This window comes from Bacillus rossius, assembly GCF_032445375.1.
Source record: "Bacillus rossius redtenbacheri isolate Brsri chromosome 4 unlocalized genomic scaffold, Brsri_v3 Brsri_v3_scf4_2, whole genome shotgun sequence".
Lineage (NCBI taxonomy): Eukaryota > Metazoa > Arthropoda > Insecta > Phasmatodea > Bacillidae > Bacillus > Bacillus rossius.
The window spans coordinates 23,902,785-23,919,095 of NW_026962011.1; the positions used below are offsets into that span (position 1 = coordinate 23,902,785).

Here is a 16,311-nt window from a genome sequence, read left to right on the forward strand (position 1 = left end):
GTGGGTTTCTTTTACACATAGAGACGGAAGAGACGCGTGGAAGCAGGGCCGGCGCGTCCATACAGGCGAACCAGGCAACCGCCTAGGGCGCCAAGTAGCTGGGGACGGCGCAGCACGACACACAACAGCTGATATAATATGTTTAACGATTATTGAAACTAGATGAAAATGGAATTTTTGTAACAGTTTGGAATGTTTATATTGATATAAGGAATTATTTAAAGTCCACGGTGACCTGTTTATGATTTGTAATAAGTAAAAAAAAAAAAAAAAAAACTCAAGCCTGCATACATTTGATTGTTGACAAAATCTTAGACTTACGTGATATATTTTGAGACAAGGAAATTTTTTTTGGGGTGTCCGGCGGGGGGGGGGGGGATGGAGGGGGGAAATTAAGGTTTTTAGCCTAGGGCGCCAATTTACCTTCCACCGGCCCTGCGGTGGAAGCCACTTAGCACGTTGTGCTGCTCATGCACCCGCGAACAGGCAGGTAACACTGCTGTGTCACGAGGTGTGTCGTGACCTCTGGGGCGAAGGAAGCGTCGGCCATTAGAACTAATCACCGTTCCATTAACTGCCGGGAACGGGGCTGCGCATTAGCGCGACGCCTCAACTGATCAGCGCGCTGGGCATCGCACGAGTCACGCTTGTTTCCGGCCGTGGATAAGTGACTTCTCACCAAGAAGCTCACGAGCAGGTCTGGTCGCGGCCATGGTGCAGGGGGAGAAATTGTGATTAACGCCTCCAATAAATCAAAATCAGTATATTTTAACTTGGTTTCGTTTATAAAAATGAGATTGAGTCTTTCAGTTTTCTTCAATGATATGTAACATCTTATGTCGATAACGAGCAAATTTAGTGTTGTTTTCATGTTGCAAATACACTTATGATAAGAAACTAGGACTCTATATTTAACGTAGAATTCCTTAAAACCATGCCGAACGTGATAAATATACGAAAATTTTGTTTTCAACTACATTTCTGGGCGCGAATCACGCAAGTTTCCGCACCCGCCGTTAGAATTCGCTTTCGGAGCAGCTACGTCAACTATCGAATCATTCGATTTGCAGAGCGAAATTTTAAACTATATAATGAAACGACTCCGATGAAACCGGAAAAATAAAAACTTGATAAAATACTAAAGCCATGGCTTGGACCTGATTTTCTACATTGAATTTTATTACAATACTGTCAATTTTGTTGAATTCGCTAAACAGTTTTACTATAAAGATTCCCTTTGTCTTTGTGAACTTTAGTTCGCGATCCGCCACAGATGGTAGCACCGTGGTAGTTATACATTCCCGTGCCTTGATTTCTGTCGCAAGCCTTATACCGAGAGGTAAGTTGTTACACATAAAAAAAAAAGTTATAAATATACCAGTCATAATTTGTTTTCCATCGTACATTATATTTAAATTTTAAATTAAATTCACTTTAATTTGATGGCGGTAGTTTGTATTATTTAAAAGTATTTTTTTTTTAAACAATACTACATACATAGTATTTTAATATTGTAAAGCTAAATTTTTAAATTGCAGTTTGCTAGTAGGCACTGCCCGCCTCATTGTTCCTTGAAACGTTTTTATTACTCACTGATATTTGATTTTATTTATTTACACAGCCGGAATACGCATACAATCAATTGTCTGTAGTCTTATTATCGGAATATTTCTTCACAACACTGGAGATATTCAAAAACCATTCTTAACAAGGTGGGTGAGGGAGCCTTAAAAGGCACACATTCCAACTTTCCGTCGTCAGGTTGGCTGAGCCGTTTCACGCGGGCAGTCAGTCATACCTTTGAATATATATATATATATATATACATATATATATATGTATATATATATATACATATATATATATATATATTCAAATATATATATATATATATATATATATATATATATTCAAAGGTCATACGGACCTCGGATTCACTATAGGACCGCGTTCGGCAGACCGCGGCTCGCGAGCCACATACTGCTCTTTTCATAGGATGTTAAGGTTCTGAAACTCACAGCGCTGCCACAGCAACAAAAAAAAATAAAGCCGAACAAAATTAAGCGGCCTAATCAACCTGCGCACCGCTCGCCGTCGCACTTGCCCAGGTGCTTTATTTTAGTAATTAATTTTTAAAAATTAGGATTTCTTTTTTTTATCAGTAGATCTCTGATAATTACTACCATATTATTTTACATTTAAGTGTTTTTTTAAGTAGCCTTTATTTTTAAAACTTTGTGTTGAATTTGTGAATGAAATATTTTTATTTCATCTCGTTTTATCTATCGTCTCAAAAATTCCGCGTAGATGCAGAGAAAATACTTGGATGTGGAGGCTCTCTCAAAAATTGGCGCATTTGTTTACGTAAAATTTGGCTCATCTCTAACGAAAGTCTGCCGACCCTTGCACTAGGACTGTGCAGCTCCACGCAGTCCCTCGTGCAGTAATGTTGGCATACCTGCTTTTTCCTTCACGACACTGATGGTTTGGTGCCGTTTGGAAACCGTGCCGCCAAAACCACGGAGGCAGTAATTGGTTAGCGAAACAAACCATAGACTTATAAATAAATGCTTGGGCTGGAAGTTTGTTTAATAGCTTGAAACCACCAAGATGAATCGTAAACATTTTATTGTGAATTGAGTATGGATAAATAAATAATTTAATAAGACGCCAGCAAGAAATAAGCTTTAACCCTACGTACTACAGCCACAAATGTTTTGCTATGCAAATGGGAACAGATGGGAAAGGGGTTGTGTATCATTCTCATTTTGGCTTCAGTTTGTAACGGGGCGTACACCATGGTCAAAACCCTTTGTGGCGATACATAGCCTCCACATCACCCACGCTGAGTCTACAGTAGTCTACAGCAGAAGGTGCCATGACTGTGTGTGTACACCCCTGGAAGGAGTTCCGTTAGCCCTGCTGCCGAGGGGATTATCCTCCACCCCCTCGCAAGGGGGGGGGGGGGGGGGGTGTTTACAAACCTGCGAAGTGACAAAACACCAGTTACTGTCTGCAGGTAGAATCGCTCGTACAATCACTGCCTGCGACAGCTGTGCGATAAATGTAGTATTTGTTCGTACATTCCGCGGCGCCAATAAATACTTTTTTAGCAGTATACCCGTGGTTTAATGTAAAGTGGTCTACGCGCCCGGCAAAGTAACTAGTAACCTCGTATCTACACCCTTTTTGATAAAATTTACTGCATACTACGAACCACACAAAATTCTTGATTCAATTTGAGGGGGGGGGGGGGGAAGAAATGTAAATACTGTTTGGAGCGTACTAGAGGGTGGGCCGGAGCGTACTAGAGGGTGGGCCGGAGGCAGGCCATTTGAAGGCTTGTTAGCCCCAGGTGGGGCATTTTTTCCCGAATTAGCTACCCGACCTTTCTGCCCTCCTTCCCCGCTACCTCACTCTTCATCACTTTGTCATTGATCTCGCCGCCCTGTGGAGTGTTCTGCGAGCTCCCAGAGGCTGCCGCGTGGAGTGGCGTTACTAGAACGCCACTGTTCTGGGAGCTTAAGGACTTCGGGTCGACCCCGATGACGCGACACGTCAAAGGGGTGCGAGAACATTCCAGAAGAGGGGCCGAGGGATATGAAAGCTGCGACGCCAGCCTCAGAGCCAGTGAAGTGGATTGTGACCTCTTGACGAGCGACGGGCCTCGTGTGCGGAGACTGGTGCATCGGGACTGTGGTGTGTGTGACGGATGAGTGAGTAGTGCGAGGCGGTGTGTCGAGACAGTGGTGCGAGGTAAGATGCGAGCAGCAGGAAGAGCCACTGTCGAGTCGAGCCGAGCTTCAGTGCGGAGAGTGATCTGTGAACTGAATGAAGGAATGATTAATTTGTGGACGGACGGACGGACATTTTGAGTGATTTAATTTGATTAAGAGTGTCAGTATTAGTAATAAAATAAATATTTAATAATTTAATATATCCTTTTCGAACCTGTTTTCTCACTCGTAACAGTACTTTTTAAAGTTTTTAAGTCGAGCAAAACGAATGTGATGGAATTCCTACGCTCGTGAAACTGTCGACAGGGATTCGAGTACTTTTACGATCCTGCCATTTGTTTTTGTGAACAAATAGCTTTAAGTAAACTTCGTTACGTAAAAAAGGTTTTTTAACAGGTTGTGAACCTGGTTTATAAAATAGGTTACGTAACAAGAGTTGACTCTTCCATCAGTTATTATAAACTACAGCTCCTCTGCTGATTTTTCCCCCTAAGTTTAAAATTGTGTTTAGGGGGGTGGGGTGGGGGGGGGGGGGAGACTCTAAGAGTGTATCAGACTGAAGCCTATACGCCTAAAATGCAGGGTTTTTTTTAGCCATGCAGGAGGGGTAACATGCATTATGTGCTAGGAGGGGGATTGGCCAGCCATGGTAGCTATTAGGCGCCATGACACTCCCCTCACTCTAAACTCTAGACTAAAACTAGATAAGTTGGGCCCAGGTAAAACAGTACCAGATTCATGAATTGAACAAGGGGTTGGTTATGGGACAGTGAAAGATGTTTCATGAAGAAGAATGGGATGGATTAGAAAAGAGTCTACCATGCTGAGAGTAAGGGGGGAGCAGGGGTGGCCGCTTGGACATCGCTGTCCTCATTGGATATGGGGGTCGCTGGTTTTTTCGGGGGCAACATTTTGTCGTTTCCCATCAGGCTTCCGACCAGCCTTCTATGCTGTGTGTTGGCCTCCCCTTTAGTCTCTCCTCCCCTTTTTCACCATGATTTTTTTCCCCGACCACTTTCAGACGGACGTCCATTCATCTCGTGCTGACCCGCTAGGGCGCGCTGAAGCCACAAGGCTGCCTTTGTGTGCGGTGACCCGCCCCGAGAGCGCGCTATCGTTTATCCTCGCCTCATGCGTGGCGACTGCACTCAAAATTCGCATAAAGTAATTCTGTGTATTTGGGACTGAACGGGCGGCGCTGTTTTCCTATGTTTCCAGTTATCTTGGCGGTTTTAGTTCTGACCCTTTGGAATTTTTTTTCCCCAACAATTCCTTCGGTAGCTCACAAAGATATGCGCGTACCATCACGGAGTAAATAACTGACGTAGTTGGTCACAGTTCCCTCACCATCGCCATATTGCAAACACCCAACATTTGCTGATATGGTGCTTAACTATGCCTGATGTAGATCAGTAATTAGCTACGAATTAGAATTCCCATCGTAAACACTGTCGCTTCAATAAACAGTCTAAAAAAATGGGTTAGTCGACTTTAGTACGCGCGTTAGAAGTTATACTTACTTGGCGTAATAAAAAACGAACTTTAATTTTGCATGCATATAATTAATAGAAATAAAATAATAAAAGAATGGAAGTGATATTATAAATTCAATCAAATTAAATTTTTTTAATGCATACTCAGATTTCAGTATTAATATAAATTGTGTATAAAATCAATTATTTGTTTTAGTAAAATAATCAAGATGAATTTCAATTAGCTAATAAGGAAAATCAATCAATATGCCCAATATTTATACTAATTTATAGATTTTAATTATTTATTAATTAATTTAATAATTTATAATGCAAATATATTATACATACGGGAACATAACCACACTTATATAAATACACTTGAAAAAGTTTGTAAACATATTTTTTTCAATAAATAAAGTTTTTTTAGTGATAGGTACCAGTATTCCATATCAATCACTAGTATAAAATTTAAAAGGAATTATATAATTTTTATTTAGATGTAGCCTTTTTGTTCATCCCATAAACATTTCGTTACATGGTGCGCGCGCTTCGTAATTGAATGATATTTTTTTTTCATAACGCACCTAAAGAAGTATAACGTGATAAAAAAATAGTTCTTTAAAAGTGTTTCCACATTGCGTACACTACACTTCACGCAGTGATTTGGGTGTTACGAAAACTTGGCGCAGACCGCCAGCTGTTTAGGCCAACCCCTGGTGAAGATAATAATACATGGGCGTCGCAAGGATATATTTTTTGGGCGGGACTTTGATTTAGTGTTGAGGAATATCCATCCCCTGGAAAAAAGCGGGGGGCCCGGGGGACCTCCCCCGGGAAATTTGGGGTTTGAAGATGCATAAAGGTGGTTTTCAGGCATTTTTCTTTCCTAAACATTCTAATTATAGTTGGTTGCAATATATAATTTATTTTTTATAAAAAATATTTTCAGAGAACAAATTTGTAAAAACAAAGTTAGCATATCTGTATTCGGTATCGGACCTGATTTTGATTTTACACTAAGATCGAATTAAAAAGTGCTCACATTGCCACGATTGGACTGAATGCACCATGCGCAACATAAGGGTTATATCACAGAAATCATATTTCTAATATAACTACGAAACTAAATATATTATTGGAGGGGACGAAATTAAAGACTTTTATTATTGGGGGGGGCGTGTCCCCCCCCCCTGTCCCCCCGGTTTCGACGCCCTTAAGTGATTACATTTTAGTAAGTAGGCTTATGTGAGTCATGTGCTTACTAGCGCAGTGATCACGTTTTCACTCAACTGTACGTATTATGAAATTGGAGCAGGCAGGAAAATTTTTCGAATTCGCATGCGCAGGATTGGTTTTGATGCTAGCCATCTTGCCCGTCTGTGAAGTGAAATTCCTCCACAACGATTGTTTTTATCCAACTGCTTTCACTTCAATAATCTTAACGAAACGAAGATTGCAATTTGACTATTAAATGTTTGGGCTGAACTTTTTTTTCCATTGGCATCAGAAAAATAATTATAATCTATGCATCAGCATTTCGTTCTTTCACTACGAGAACTACGATGTAACTTAAATTCGGCGACATTGAACTATCCAGACTTAAATCCTCTACTTTAACAAATAATTTTTATATTTTGATAATTTATATTATATATTATATTATTTATAAATATATATATATTTGTTTAATAAACATAATATATGAGTTAATGTTCAAAGCTCTATAGTTAACGTTTTCAGAACTGCATGCTAACAAGGAGTGCCATAATGCAGGATCACGTAGAGGTAAAAGATACACTCATTACAAAGGGCGTGTGAATGTTTGCAAATCGTGAAATAATAATTTTACATTATTTTTGCATCTGTCCTTCTGTAGGAGTGTTGAGTGTGAAATTTTAGTATGCAACTAAATGCGCGCGCACCAAGTAACGGAAATTTAACAGCATGAAGTGTAACGGAAATTTAACAGCATGAAGTCAAATTCGCATGCGCGTTTAATCCACTTGTTTTCAAATGGAGAATGGACAAGTTAGCACGTCGGTTATCTTCAGACTAATGATAAGTAGTTCGTTTAACAAAACATTCGAAAAACATATGCTCACATATATTTATTACATTGAAAAATTAGCGGGACTTATTAGTACCTAGTATTTTAGTGCTGAAACCAGCGAACAAAGTTTCTGTAATTAGTTTTTTCTTTCTTTCAGGTTTACTTATAATTTATTGGCAAAGATAATTGGGTTGGACCATACATGACGCCAATGATATTTGTCACTTAGATCTGGCGTGATTCGTAAAAAAAAAAAATACTTTTAGCATGCCGTTTTTTAATCGGGCCGAATAAGCGTAACTTCTAAAGCGCGTACGAAGTTCACGCACATTAAAAAAAAAAAAAAAACAACTCAGTTTTGGTTTAATTTAATAGGAAAAAAATGTTTACAAACTCACCTTTCTCCTCCCCTTTTTACTACCGGATTGTTTACATTGCATGTATTTAGCAGGTACATTGGCAGTTGGAGGGCCTATGACTAGTATCAGTCACGTGATCCTACGCGCTAGGCCGGTGCGCCAACGGGCCGATTACCAACACTCGCGGAGACTTGCGGTGTTCTCCACGTTCCACCGCAACACGTAACCGCATTCCGTGATTACGAACCACCATGCGGTGTGTGTTTCTTTATGAGCCGCGAGACTTGTGAGCCGCGGTATAGATCAGTGACGTCAAAGGCAAGCAGCCACCGAATAATTCACGTGTGCGTTAAATAAACGATTGAGTCAGTGAAATGTGGGGGAAAAAAATTGTTTCACTGATAAAGTAAATATGCTTTTTTTTTTAGATTTTATTTTGAGCGTGTAAACTAACGGTGATTTGTTTGATAATTATTTAATTTAAAGATGGAGTAAAATTAATTTGGGACATAAATGTTGCAATACCTGTGTATTGCCATAGCAAACACGAAACTATAGATTAGAATACTACCGTAAAAGTTCCTAACTTCAAATATTGTTTACGTTAAACTTAAATGTTAATAGGTTTGGCTCCTCGACAGTCCCAGCTATGATGAAACAAAATCGTGCCACTAAAATGTCATATTATTGAATACTTACGCTATAGTTAAATTACATCGCTAACCTCTTTAATTCGTTTAACACCACCAACTGGTACACGCGTGGGATGTAATAAGGTAGCACCGGTGCGAGAAATACCGTCCCAAATGTGTGTTCATACTCGAAAGGTTACGGTATCTCAATGGTCATCAATGGTCAGGGGTTTAACGAAAAACTGTTGTGTTCGTAATCACGCCGGCTTCTTCCTGCGGGGGATTCCGACCACCTCCGATGTTTATCGCGTCTCGTGTCCAGGGCCCTAGCCAGGGGGGGGGGGGGTTAGGGGTTCAACCCCCCCCCCCCCCTTTAGCTCAAATCTTTAATTAAATTCTTATTCGTCACTCAAACAAATTTCATATTAAAATTAATAAAAAAAATTACCATTACAATATTTAAATTTAAGAACCGAAAACTGCTAAAATAGCACTATTTTTCACATTAAAATCCAAATTTTCCCGGGGGAGGACCCCCGGACCCCCTGCTTTAATACGGAGAGGGGTGGGGGGGGGCGGCATGTTTCTTATCATCCCTCATACACAAATCCTGGCTACGCCACTGCTCGTGTCGCAGAATGTGCCCGGAGGCCCTTCTTCCGCCATGGCCGGGCCGAACATTCCGGAGCTGACCTTGCCGCGAGTGGCCCGTGTCGACACCGCGATCATGGGCGGGCCGCTGCCGTCCCGACGTCTCGTTATCGTCGACCTCCAGCCAAGGTCACCTTCTCCCCCCCCCCCCCCCTTCTTCCCCAGGGGTTCTTCTCACTTGTCTTCCGTCGGCATCCATCTCCTCGCTTGTCAGGTTACTGTCCCGGATCCGGGAGAAGCCGACCGCGACCGAAGCTCAGAGTTCCGGCCGACGAAGCGGACGTGGTCATAGATTAGTGAAGACGTAGAGAGGGCAACAAAAAAAAAACTGGCAGTAAAAAAAATATTGAAAAAATTATGACCCCACCGTTGAACGTCTGTATTAGCCGGTTTAACTGATGAAAAAAAAAAAAAAACTATGTCATGACGGACAGGAGCGTGCGCAGAATTTCATTTTGAGTGAGGAGGAGGCGGTAGAACCACTTTGCCCATTGTTTACTTTCAAATTCTTTCTTGATGGTTGTCTCAGTGATGAGGTTATAACATTTATGGTTTACTTCAGGACTTGGTGAATTTAAATATATGCTGTGTCAAAATACAACTAAATACATTAAATTATTTCAACAGTAGCATGTGTCTGTCACGGTACAGTTGTCGACATCAAAATTTTTTACAGATCTGTTGGTCAATTATAAGCCGATTTTGGACTTGTGCGCTGAATACTAGATCAGGTAAATAAAATCATGGACGTATCTATATTTCACCGGGATGAGTTGAAGCATTGTAGGTTTTATGCATGGTCCATTTATTTATACATTTCCAACTTCCAGGTTCTTCTAATTGTAACGGCTCACTAATTCGTGTTTCTTAAACTAGAATCCCACGGTGAATTATTAATGCAAGAACCATTAAAAAATGTGTCACTCTCTCTTGAATTTTCCCCCTTTCAAGATTTAGACTACATAAAAAAAAGGATCGATACCATGAAACATCTTAAATGGCCTGCCTAGTCAGGGGTGTGTTTGTGTTGTGGAATGCTAAGTGCGACGCTCGCTGGTGCTTCTAGCACGGTATCGCCTCTAAGCGCAAAGGCTCTGAACTGGCGCGCAGTCTTCTCGTCGTGCATAAGGTAAAATATGTGATTTGAGTGGTGACCATAACATTTTGTGACGTTTAATAAATAAAAAAGTGAAACGCAAGTCCCTTGAGTGCTTTAATAAATCTGTACCGGTTGTTTCATGCGTAAAAATAATCCTGAATCACGTGTTTTAGCCATTTACACTCTTAAAAAAAAATCCAGTTTAAAAATGAAATCCGGAAACAGAACTACTAATTCTACCTCAGGGTATTCTTGAACAGATATCAGATATCTTGAACAGTTTTCAAAACACGTGTATGTGTGCACACCGTATGTGTGCTCGGGTAGGCGGGGCCCTTAGTGGTGGAACATGTGTTTGGTATTGTCGTAGTAAAGCCATGCTCCTTACAGTGAACCCGTATCGCCCATGGCGGGGATAGAGTGATCTGATCACCCAACCACCGCGCCCCCTAGCCGTATTAATAGCAGTGAAATAGAACATTTTAAGAAGAAAAGAAACTGCAGTGCGTGCACGCGTTAATAGGGCAGACGATTTCGATTGTAATGCACATGTAAGCCACAAATAATAACAAGCTGTCAACAATCAAATTAAGTTCATAGTTATCATTTTCACCTCTTTTAGTTACAAATCAAATGCAAAGAGAAGTGGAAATTAACAATTTAAAAATGTTTTCACAATATTAATAATAAAATTTTTGATTTGTATTCTGAATTTCTGCATCATTATTTTTTGCACCAGAGGCTGAGGTTTTATCAGTGCAGCTATATCAACAGTTTAATATCGATGTCTGATCTCGGTATGTTTGAGCAAGGTTATAAAAAGTGTTCTTCAGAAGTGACAGTTTATAGAATCTTCGAAACTTAATCGAGCATAAATTATTGACACAGACTGTACTAAGACATGCAGACAGTTAATTCCTCAGGGTTTCAGTGTAAATTTCTTAGTGTCGACCTGATGTCATCGGCTTAAGAAACCAGTGGCTAATTAGAAGTTCGAGGAAAGAAGCCTAAGTAAGGGGGAGGGGTGGTTTGTCCGTCCACAAACTTGGCTTGCACAGTTGTTACATGAGACCAAGTAGAAGTATGTATTTCTCCATTTGATTTACCTGTAAAGCTTTGCGTAGATTTCAATTGCCTGACTCTGCAAGGGGTCCTAATATTTCCCTAGTTTCCCCCCCCCCCTTTACTATGAGTTACTATCAGAAAATTGGGGAAAGGGTTATTCAGTCATTAAGCCTCGTAAAGTGTGTATTCATTGACCACCTATCATTCTCAAATAGTACAGAAGTTCACCGCTTTCATTTAAGAGAATTCATATATTTGTACGATTTCAGAGTATTTTAAATGTCACCGACCTGACCTTACAAACACTTCATGACCTAAACACTTTTTACTTTAACAGCAGAAAAGATAGAAATCTGAAGATTCACGGACGTGTGTTATTCGGGCGTCTAACGACTCGTGGTCAGTGAACTGTGTATCTCAGCGTCAAGTGGTCACTGAAACATTGCAATAAATCACTTAGGTCCAGTCACAGTTGACAGCTGGGGTCTTTTGACAATATATAGGTCGGAGTCGTATGTTTAGTGTCGTCCAGTGAATTTTAGACGCTTCTGGCCAGTTGCAGTTCAGGCCTGATCTCGAGTCATAAGCTGGTTTGATCATATTCGGCCACATTTTCTGTTGCACCATTGTGTTAGGAACGCTGAACGAAGATGACTGGGAACTCTCGGATCGGTTCACAGCAATGATCTCGGATCCAAACTTTATTCAGGTTGATTTAATCATCATATGTAATACATGGATCAAAACTTTTAAGTATTAGTATTACAACATCTTACGCGATATACCCCTGTTTTAAAAGTTTTAAATACTTGTTTTAGTTTAATATTTTAATATAATATTTCGTCATGATTCCTTTTTGAGGCAAAACCATTATTCATATTTCATACTGCTTCGTTTTTTATAACCTTTCAAATACCAGTACCTATGTGTTTTCAGTCGATATTAAAATTCAAAAGACGAGGCAGCGATTGTATGTGATTCTATGTTGTGGCAATCGCATGAACCATTTGCTCGCCATGTCACAATCGATTGTTGCGACTTCATATATAAATGCACCTAACATTTCTTCGACACTGTTGCTGCCTGTTGTCGCAGATTGTAAATGTACGAACGCGAACGAAGATCGTGTAGTCCCAGTTTGTGTTGGCGCAAAGTTCAGAGGAATGATCCTTAGAACATTTTTGGGCTAAGATAATTGGATCGCGGATCAAGAGCAGAATGGATCAACTGGACATTAGTGTTCTCTCCTCGCTTGTGTGGCGATCGTCGTGGTGTTCCATGGAGCCTCGTTTCCACAGGTCGAACCGAAGGGCGAGTGAAGTGGTCGAGTCGCTGCTCGCCCTGTCAAATGTACCATTATGAACGGGCGATTATTAGATTGATTCGAGTACCGCATTGGACCCAGTCGGAGGGTGAATCGAGTGGTTTAGTCGGAGACCCAACGACTCGACCACTCTCCTCGCCCCACCACTGTGCTTTTCACGTCATCACACGCCCGCCCTCACTGCTTGCCCTCTATCAGCGATCAGTCGAGTAGACAGCAGGCAGAAAGAAGCTCGCAGACTTCTGCCCTCCTTTTTACACTCTTGTATGAATGCCATGGCGAGTGAAAGGGTGAATACATGCTAGGCTGAGCACTCGGCCCAGCATATTCGACCTCTTTATTAGACCAATGTAAACGAGGCTTAAGCGCCGAGTTGTAGCCACCTGGTACTGAGCCCACTGTAATAATGGAGGTCCTGCCGACTTAAGTCTGTGTGCATAGCCGCGAGATTGAAAAACCCTATCAATCAAACAAATCTTATCATGCAGGGATAAATCATTCATGAGAAATGCGTTGAAGCGTTCAAATAACAACTTTAAATGTCTGCATTGTCTATGGTGTTCATGATGATAGGTTTATCATCCCGGAGGTTGGCATGAATCCTCAACAATTACGTAGAGGGTTGGCCATTGCGTACCTGGTGCAAACTAGGAAAGACGATACTGCTGTGTTTCACCATATTTTTCGCAAGTAGAAAATGTGTGCGAACATTGCAATGAGTTGGTTGGTTTTCCCCGGTAATTCCTAGTTCACTCACCCAATTTTCAATTAACATCGTATTTCTTATGAAAATTTTTTGAAACGATGCGGTGGTTGTACTTACTCGCAAATGTGAACAAGCAGTAATGAAAAGTGTCACCGACCATCCGGTATTCTTTATACTTATCTCAGTTTGCTGCATAGCCTACACAACATGAGTAAATATAATCACTTTCTATTCTAAAATCCTCTTGCATTGGCCATGTTTGTCGTGTATGTGTGGCAAACCTGTACCACCAAATGATTCTTTTAAAATGCTTTCACCCCTGTTGTGTTTTTGTGAATGCAGCATGGCAGCACGGCAGCATTGCAGCATGTGTTGTTGCTGTTGCAGTGGGGCTGGCGGTGCTGCTAGTCAATGTGCTGGCGCGGCCATACCGCAGAGGCTTCTTCTGCGACGACGACTCCATCGGGTACCCCTACAAGGCGCGTGTGCAGGTGTCCGACACCGTGGTCGCCGTCGTCGGACTGCTGCTGCCGCCGCTCGTCGTGAGTACCCACCGCCACCTCCTCACCAACACCATAACCACCACCACCACAATCACCACCACAAAAACAATCACAACTACCACAACCATAATCATCACCACCACAACCATAACCATAAATACCACCATAACCATCATCACAACTACAACCACAACCACCAGTACAAATACCATCTCAACCACCACCACAAACACCACCAAAACCAACAGCCCCGAGATGACGAAAACAACACCACAGCCATTAGGAAGTAAGTTCGTAGTGAAGTCAGCCCACGAAAAGTGAACCCCAACAGCCCATCATAAACATAATGTGGGTATTATTAAAGATGTAGTAACGTAAACATTTTTTTTTGGGAAATAATCCATGCTTGTTCTTTTGATAGACATGACGTAAAATAAACCCAATTGAATTGCCACCTCAGTAGTATAGATGACTATACAACTGATGGTGATAATCTGACATCGAGTTTCAAACATATGATATAAATCATGCAATATTTTACTTACTTAATTGTCGGTTGTCAGGTAATTGTGATTTTTGGTCACTAGATTGCATTTAATTTCAACTAGTGACCTGGAGTTAAAAAATCAATTAGAGTCACAAGACTTTGTATGCTACTTTTTTATACAAATTATTTCTAAGATAATAGACATAATGTAATCATGTCGTTCGAGTATTAGGACTGTATAGTTGCGTTTTAACTTATGATAGTTTTACATTATGGCTCTTTTACGTCGCCCCCCGGCGGAATTCTTTGATTATGGTAGTCTTCCAGTATGGCAGTCTTCCGTCGACTCCCGTAAAAACAGGAGGAAACATGCCATAATGGAAAACTACCTTATTTTTTTTTACAGATCGTAGTTTTAAGTATAGAGTGCTGCTTCCTATAACCCATTTTTGGAAACATTTGTTTCTATTAGTGCGCGATCTGTTGAGTTAATTTATGACTGGAACTACAGAAAGTCACTGTCAGAAGTGCTTTCTGTAACTTTTTTAAGTTAACCTAAAAAACAACTAGGGGGTGTGCAGCGCTACCTAGCGATGTATTCTTCACACTACTTCGAGAAAAAAGCAGCTGTACTCATTCCATGGAGTGTATAAGGAAATATGGCAGAATTCCGCCTCGTCCTTTAAAATTATGGTAGTTTTCAGTTATGGTACTTTTCCGCCTTTTTCGAAGAGGCCAGGCGGAATACTGTCATTATGGTAGTTTTCCAGTATGGTAGTCTTCCGTCGCCCCCACAGATACACTCCTCACGAGGCGGGGTCCCTTAACAGGAATAGCTAGTTTTGGCACTCTCCGTCACCCTTTAAAACTTAGGTAACTCAGTAGGGGGAGCATAGTAGTTCTGGGGTTCACAAAGGGCACCGACACCCCCTTCCTCACCCTCCCCTGTCAGCCATCAATCACTTGTCCTATTGTACGCTCCCCCCCTCCACTTCCCGAGACCACGCCCCCTCCCCGTGGTTCGCGAGCGAGCTCGAGCACTCCGCTGCAGGTGCTGGCGACGGAGGCGACGCGGCGCGGCTGGTCGGCGCGCGGGGACGCAGAGCTGCTGGGCTGGCGGCCGCCGCTCTGGCTGTGCCGGCTGTACTGCGTGGCGGGCGTGTTCGTGGTGGGCGCCGCCTTCAGCCAGCTCGTGGTGGACAGCGCCAAGTACCTGGTGGGCCGGCTGCGGCCGCACTTCCTCGATGTGTGCCAGCCGACCCACGTCTGCAGCGGCCACGAGTACGTCGTCGACTACACCTGCTCCGGGCCCGACGCGGCCGTCATAGAGGAGGCCAGGTGGGTCCGCCGTGCGCCCGCGCTGCTGCATCGCTTCAGCAGTACTGGCTTCTGATTCTTGTCCGGGCATTTATGCTTTTTGCTGCCCCAGTACCTCCCATAGTAAACTGTTCCCTGAGGTGCTTTCCAGTATTTAATTGCGAAAACAATAAGCATAATAAAACAAAATAAAGTTGAATTATGAAATATTAGATTATTATTCACATGGTTTAAAATCAGTTAAAATATAATACTATGCATAATTTTCGTAAGAAATATTCAGTATTATATCGAAAAAACGATTTTCATATCAGCAAAAAATAACCATAGCCATGTGTTGTACAAAGATAAAATATATTTCTTGACAGTTGGTTTCCAAGGAACATTTTGAAGTCTTGTAGCCTTGTTTACATTGGTCGTGTCGCTGCTCGCCTGGTCAGAATACAAGCCTATAGTTCGTTAGACTGTTCAGTGTCCACATTTTGCATGAAAAAATTTCGGTTGTAAAAAAAAAACATTTTAAAAATGCAATTACAGTAAGTCCTCGGTTTATGTCGGGGTTACGTTCCTGAAAACCGCGACGTAAATAGAAACGACGCAAAATGAGCCATGTTTCATGCCACCGGCCGACCACGGCCCAAGGTCGGCCGGAAGCGCTGGCATACAGACGTGACAACGGGCAATTTTATCAGCAAATGACAACCGACAGCGTGGGAAACAAGTCCAACTAGTACTTCTCAGCTTTATAGAATGGTTATTTAACCAGCTGCTTTATTACCTTTATTGATTGAAATACAGTAAGTCCTCGGTTTACGTCGGGGTTACGTTCCTGAAAACCGCGACGTAAATAGAAACGACGCAAAATGAGCCATGTTTCATGCCACCAGCCGACCACGGCCCAAGGTC

General features: G+C 41.7%; 1 protein-coding gene across 1 annotated transcript in view; it reads left to right on the forward strand.

Moving 5' to 3' along the window:
• The window catches only part of LOC134542028 (putative phosphatidate phosphatase), a 106,185-nt gene that overhangs the window by 67,123 nt on the left and 22,751 nt on the right, over window positions 1-16,311 (forward strand). The window contains exons 2-3 of the mRNA XM_063385873.1: window positions 13,486-13,640; window positions 15,140-15,426. Of these exons, the coding sequence (XP_063241943.1) occupies window positions 13,486-13,640; window positions 15,140-15,426 (442 nt within the window). The remainder of the gene's footprint in view (window positions 1-13,485; window positions 13,641-15,139; window positions 15,427-16,311) is intronic.